At 43.4% G+C, this 7548-nt stretch overlaps 1 protein-coding gene across 2 annotated transcripts in view; it reads right to left on the reverse strand.

Annotated features, from left to right (window-relative positions):
* CRIM1 (cysteine rich transmembrane BMP regulator 1) overlaps positions 1-6933 on the reverse strand; it is a 1384383-nt gene extending 1377450 nt beyond the window's left edge. For both annotated transcript variants that reach the window (XM_082249820.1, XM_082249819.1), the window contains exon 1: positions 6363-6933. In XM_082249820.1, coding sequence (XP_082105946.1) covers positions 6363-6690 — 328 coding nt within the window. In that variant the 5' untranslated portion in view covers positions 6691-6933. The remainder of the gene's footprint in view (positions 1-6362) is intronic.
* Positions 6934-7548: the final 615 nt, after the last annotated feature.

Here is a 7548-nt window from a genome sequence, read left to right on the forward strand (position 1 = left end):
CATAGTGAATCTGAATGGGAGTGACTTTCAGTGATCTAATGAGTAAAGCTGCAATGTCTGCATCCCTTTAGAAGTAATTCACCTTTAGAGCAGGGGGTCTTCAAACTACGGCCCTCCAGTTGTTCAGGAACTACAAATCCCATCATGCCTGGCCATGTCTGTGAATGTCAGAGTTTTACAATGCCTCATGGGATGTGTAGTTCTGCAACAGCTGGAGGGCCATAGTTTGAGGATCCCTGCTTTAGAGAGTATCATATTTTCTATTGCAGAGGATGCCCAAAATTATATCTTAGCGCAGACTTTAAGAAAATCAGTGAGCCAACAACACAAGCAGGAATGACATTCCTGGGAAAGTTCTGTACACCAACTGTGTACAAAAGGCCTCCAGATTGCCATATTGCATTGAATTTCGAAGAAAATTCAAGTGGCTGCAAATTGAAAAAGGAAAGGTAATTTGTAAGATCATTGAAATTACAATACGGCTTGTGTACCGAATGTAAAAGCTTTTTTTTTTTTTACAGAAGTGAAGTTACCCTTTAACAAGATGATAGCTGAACAGGCCTCTTGCTGATCCAGATGGACGTCATATGATGTCCGATGCGGTCCGACATTTGGCCTGTGTATACTAGGCTTTAGAGTCTAGTACACGGAAACTCTCACTGTCTAAATGAAATTCACCTACAATAGTTTCTGGTATCACTTCTCTTACAAAGGTTTCTGCTGCATTCTCTATTACAAATGACAAAAAAATAAAAATACTTTCAATGTTAACATGAAAACCCCCTATAATTGCTAGGGCTGGTATTCAGAAGCCTAAGAATGCAAGTAGAGATACCTATCCAACATTTTCATATATAGAGACACAACAATCTCTGGCATGTACCCAAAACTCATAATTCAGTAGAAAAAAAAAAAAAATGAATGGCCATATAAAGCCAGACTTCTGGTTTTGAGCACTGCTTTGATGATCAGGTTGTTACTCAAAAACAATAGGGAGTATCTCATACAGTTGAAGGATCTTGCTGTCCTACAGGGAGGTATTCTCCATGTTGGTATATCTCCCCACAAGCAATGCAGTCCTTTACTCTAAGGGACAACAGCATGTGCACTGCTGTCAGCATTGGGGAAAAGATCTGAGTTTTGTATCTAGGTCTTACACCAAATTATTTCAGCAAACTCTGCCTTTACTGACTGTAGTTAACTTTTGGTTTAAATTGACAAACCAGTATGATTACAATATTCTACACTTTAAATTTCAGTTTAGCTGAACAACATTATAGATGTGCAAATAATCATACCTAAAAGTGTCACTAAACACTCCATCTTAAAATAAAGTCTTACTCCAACATACAGTACTAAATATAGTTTTAAAAGAATGAGCAAATTTCTTTTGCATATCCCCCTTTATTTTTTTTTTTAATATATAACAATATTCTCTCTGCACCCTCCCCCAATGGGGGATACCAGCAGAGCACATATACTACAAATCGCAGTATTCACTGGCTGCGCGTGCATCTCATTTATTCTGCCTGGTACCTCCTATAGGTGCCTTGTGTCCTGGTTCTCATCTGGCTGAAATCTGATGTGATGTGTGGATGACGATTTTATCAATAAACATGCTTTTTCATTCTAGCGCACGTATTGTAGTTCTTCTTGGGAGAGAGTGTCTGTCAAGGAGGCTGGCTATGTTCCCACTTTTAGTAGAAATGTAGCCATCCTCTAAAAAAAAAGTTGGAGCAGAGCAGATTTTTCTATTGTATATTTCAGAATGTGCTGTCTGACATTGCTATTAGAAGGGAATGACTGCAAATGAAAGTATTTTACAATTCTTTAAATTAAAAGATTTTTTTTTTTGTATTGGGTTTAGTGACACTTCGTGCCGGTTCACATTGGTGCGATGCGGGAACCCTGCGAACCCAGTGCAGGTTCCCGCATCGCACTCGACTCGCAGACAATTCATCCTGCCATATGCGAACTGCTGGGAGTGTAAATACAAAGTTAAAGCGGAGTTCCACACTGGGAAAGTTTTTTTTAATAAAAATACCCCCGGGACAGTCAGGGCTAGTGCATTCCACAATGGCTAGCCTCTGATCTGTCCCGGGTTGCACTTACCTTTTAGAAGAAATACTTACCTTAAAAATGTATTGTCCAGCGCTGCCATCTCAGGTGTGGGCAGCTTGAAGCCAGCGCGATCCTCTTCTGCGTCCTCTTCGGTCCCACGATGCACTGCATTGGCCCCGCCGTCACTTCCGGGGCTGCAGCGTCATCCCTGCACAGCTTCTGGGCATGCCCAGAAGCTGTTTAGCAAGGTATGACGGCGCCTGCACCGGAACTGACGTCAGGGCCGGTGCAGGCGCATTGATTCCTGGGAGCGATGACGTTCAGCTCCCAGGAATCATTGCAAGCCAGGAAGTGACGAATCGCCGTGGCCGCCGAGGGGAGGAAGAGGAAGTTAGGGGAGTATATTTTCTTCTAAACAAGGTAAGTAAAAAAAAAAAAAATTGTGATTATCCATTTGTTTTTCAGGTGACCCGGAGCAAGAAGATGGAAGTATAATTTTAGGGTGGAACTCCGCTTTAAGACACCGCCAGATTAGTTTGCATATAACAGTACGAACTGTCAGTTCAGACAGGAATCGATTCGCATAGGTGTGAACACCCATGCGATCCGATTCTGGTGCAGACCAAAGAAAGGGTCATGCTTGACTTTGGTCCGAATGCGATGCGAATTCAGCCATGCAATCTGTATGGCTAAATTTGCATCCCACAGACATCGCATGTGATTTGCATAGCAGTGCGTGCGAATCACATGCGATGTCTCACAAAGCATATGTGTGAACCGACACTTACTCGCAGAATTCATTTGGAAAAATAGCAAAGTAGTGTTTATAGGTCAATTGATTATAAATGAAACAGAGGAACAATGTATACCTTTCCCTGCTGTTTCCTCAGAGTTTGTTAAGCGAATGGTTTCTGCAGCAGTAAATGATATTTATGATATATCTTGTTCAGTCCGCAGCACAGTGCAATAGACTTTAGTCTGACAGGAGAGCAAGGAAGGAGGCAGGAAAATCAGCATTAAACATCTGCTGGTGACTTAGAAAGCCTCTGGAGACCTTTTCCTACCTAAAATACAAGACACGGAGGCCTTGAAATGGAATCACTTTAGATAGATAGCATCAAGCACAATTCCTCTTTTCTTCAGGAAGGGCTAATCTTTCAGCCTTTGCATGGAAACCAGCCTGTGCCATTTAACTGAAATACATTTTTCACCCAAATCCTTTAGTACTATTTCAGATGGTTTTATCCATAGCCAGTGCCTTTTGTATGACCAAGTATTTTGACCAAAAGAATAGCTACAATTATTGCATGAAACAGAGAATATAGATTTTATATACTGAATGACAAATAAAAAAAAGCCTTACATGTAAATCTATACGAGCGTCTTTATCAATGGGATGAAAGGAGCAATGATTAGGTGCAAAGTGCAGTTGCCACAGCAACCGATGATATTTAACCTTTCATCGATTTAGAGCAGAGATAATTGCAGATGATTGTTTATTGGTTACCACTGGTTACGGCATAGTGCTTTGTGCCTTATTAAAATGCACCAGAACCGTTGAAAAGAACTAGAGATATGAAAATGTGAATTTTTTGGAGAAAACAAAAAAAATAAAGATCTAACCTAGCATTTTTTGGAGAGTTTGCAGACTTCTTAGTCACATGCTCTTATCCTGGCTCTGTGTGTTCTGAAACACAGTTTTACTACAGAACACTACACTTATTTACATTTATGTTACTACTGTTTAGTCTAAATAAATAGAACAAACACTGCATAAAACAGTATAAATACATTTATCTCCAGTACCAGAATAGTTAGAACGGTCTCCTGGATCCCCAAGTGGAAGAAATGATGACTGAAAGCTACACCAGACAAAAAACACACAAAAAACAAATTGGGTTGGATTATGGATCCTTTGTAATCTACAGAAGCAGCCGTCAAGCAGAGCAACAGGGCGGGCTGGATTTTTTAGCAGTTGTGGTACTCTGTTCAACCTGTTGCATTAACGCAATAGATACAGGAAAGTCACTGAACTGAATGTCACCAGAACCTGTACTGACTATTCTGTGTGTTAAAGCCTTTTTTTTTTTTTTTTTTTTACTAGATGCTTTCCAAACTGTAGCTGCTACTTAATGCACTATTTGAACATTCAAAACAAGATAAATAAATTATAGCAGAACCTTCCAAATGCCTCTATACACAGGCACGCACGGCATAGACAATAGAGAAAAGCAATCAAAGACTGACCTACAGTCTAAATCTACCTGCTCTTTCATGGAATATGTGTGCATGCCTTCCTGCCTAAACCCCCTTTTGAAAATGATCAAGCATCCTCTCGGGATCCACTGCATCACTTCGCTTAATTCCTACACTACCAGCCGTAAGACCATCTCTTGTGGACTGACGTACTTGGCTTTTTAATAAGTCACACATGACTCCGCTTTCATTATCCACATAAACTCTCCCAGCACTCGCTCTTCCAGCTTCCCTCAGCATTCTACACATGGAACATGTCCTGCTTTCTGCAAATCTGTGCACCACATCAGTCTATAGATGGATAAATAGGAGATATCTATTATTGTGTGTGTGTGTGTGTGTTTTAATTTTAGAATACTTTTATACCATTCACCCCTGGCCAAAAAGGAGGCGCAAACCCCATGATCACTTAATTCAAGGGTGGCTTTTTACTAACCAAGTCAATTCTCTAGGCGCTAAAACAATATGATCAGAAGCACCGAGGAGCTTCCTACATCCAAGGCAGTTGCTTGGGTGCTAAAACAAGGTGATCAAAAGTACCCAATAACTAAGTCAATTGATTTTGCTACAAAAATAACCTGATAAGGAGCGCCAAGAAGCACCCAATACCCAAGTCTATTGACTTGGTGGTAAAACAGTGAGATGAGGAGCACTGAGAATCATCATATAACCAAGGCAATTACTTGGGTGCTAAAACAATGTGATGAGGAGTACTGAGAAGCATGCTATACCCAAGTGCGATGATTTGGTGGTAAAACAATGTGATCAATGGCACCGAGAAGCATCCTCTAACCAAGGAAATTGCTTGGGTGATAAAAACGTGATCAGGGAGTACCCTATAACCAACTCAGTTGATTTGGTTCTCAAATCAACCTGATAAGGAGCACCAAGTCAATTGATTTGGTGGTAAAAACATGATCAGAATCACCCAGAAGCATCCTATAACCAAGGCAATGGCTTGGGTGCTATGACAATATGATCAAAAGCACCCAGAAGCATCCTATACCAAGGAAATTGCTTGGGTGCTATGACAATATGATCAGAATCACCCAGAAGCATCCTATACCAAGGAAATTGCTTGGGTGCTATGACAATATGATCAGGAGCACCCAGAAGCATCCTATACCAAGGCAATGACTTGGGTACTATGACAATATGATCAGAAGCACCCAGAAGCATCCTATACCAAGGAAATTGTTTGGGTGCTATGACAATATGATCAGAAGCATCCTATAACCAAGGCAATGACTTGGGTGCTATGACAATATGATCAGGAACACCGAAAAGCATCTTACGACCAAGACAATTCCTTTAGGTCTCAAACAACGTGATTGAGGAGGAGTGCCAAAAATCTTCCTATACCCAAGTGAATTGATTTAGTGCTAAAACAACGTGACGAGGAGTACAGAGAAGCATCCAATGACAATTCCTTCAGTACTCAAACAGCATGGAGAAGCATTATATATATATATATATATATATATATATATATATATATATATATATATATGCACACTGGGATCTAAGAGAGCTGGTGTAGCCTTTAAATCAGCCAGCTCACTCCACTGCAAGAGAGGTTTGGCAGAAGCCCTCCTCGTCCAGCAAAGCAATCTAGACATCAGCAAACCACCCTATTATTAAGTGGACACGGTTCCCGAGTGTGCACGCTTCTAAACAATTCTAGTAACAGTTCACCCTGATTAATTATAATCGCTGTGTACTTAATGCCTTCTGGCAATGCCTTTTCTGCCCTAAGCTCTTCCAACACAATAAAACGCCTGTAAGGATCCAATGATACAAATGAAAGCATGCAGCCAGCTGGCAATGGGAGCTAATCATGCTGGAATTAATGATGTCACACCTCCTGATGTCTCTATCTACACACAATAACCACCGATCACTCTCTTTTTTAGTGGGGGGGGGGGAATGAGATGTAGAAGAGGACACTGTAAATAACACTGTGATCGCGCGGTTTTGGGTGTCAGATCTAGTGACAGCTTTTGACAGTTGTGGTGGGAAAAGTTGTGAAGAGCAGAGCAGCCTACCTTCGCAGACCCCCACTTCGTACTCGGTGATGGAGTCGCCATTGAGCGGGGGGCGGATCACACAGCGCAGTCCCCTGTCGCATGCTCCATGCAGCCCGTAGACTCCCCCGCAGCTCTCGTTCTTCTGCCGGGCACACATGAAGCAGCAGCCGCAGATGCCCAGCACGATACTCCCCGGGCAGTTCTTGGGCTCCTCGCACTTGGACTCGTCGCACGGCAAACACACCAGAGCCCGGCTGGACACCGGCAGCAACGTTAGGAGCACGAGAAGCAAGTGGCACAGCCGCCGCCGCAGCCCCCTGCCGCCCTCCTCCTCCTCCAGGTACATCCTTTCCTTATTAGAACCCTCTGTACACCGACTGATATACGGAGAACACCTTCCGCCTTTGTATTCCGAGCTGGCCAAGTGCGCCACACACACCCCGACTTCTTCTAAGCCTGCCCGAACTTTCCTTTACACCGGGGAACCAAGCACAAAAAGCATGGTGAGGCGCTGAGGAGAACTGACGCAATGACACCGCACGGACATGGAAACTTTCCTGCGACTTCTACAACCAACTTCTCCACAAACTTCCTCAGCCGCGGCGGCTCATAGAAATGAAGAGCGGCGGGCGGACTGCCTCCTCTCAGCGCGCTCCGTCCGGCTCGGTGACGCTCCGTCTTTTCTTCTCCTCTCTCTCAGTCTTTTTACTTTTCTCCTCTCTCTTGTTTATCGCTCTTGGAGAAAACGCACCCTTAGCTGGCTCACGCTTCCTCCTCCCCCCTCGCCCGTGACGTCACGATACGGGTACACGCCCCCCTTCCACAGCTAGCTTCCACCTTCCCATTGGAACGCTCGCCGTCGTCTCGCCCCGCCCACCTTTTCCCCACATATGGAAGGAAGGTAAAGCTTGGACAAGTTCAGGGCTCTTTGCAGTTCCGCGGATGGTCGTATCCCCGCACTGTGTGCGTCAGCCGGAACCTACAAATGGGTCACACACGCAGATGGAGGATGGTGTGGCTGCTAGCTTGGAGGATGACTGGGAAAAGCTAGAACGGTTCCCATAGGCTTGTATAAGGAGCGGGGGGGAGAACAAAGTAACTGAGATGGATGCAGCGCACATCATGTCATTGGCTGCATAGAAGAAAGTCTATGGGAACTCCTACAATAAACTTCAAATATTCGCTCCCTTATGGTCTGTTAAAG

Source organism: Pelophylax lessonae (assembly GCF_965119305.1).
Source record: "Pelophylax lessonae genome assembly, chromosome: 3".
Taxonomy (NCBI): Eukaryota; Metazoa; Chordata; class Amphibia; order Anura; family Ranidae; genus Pelophylax; species Pelophylax lessonae.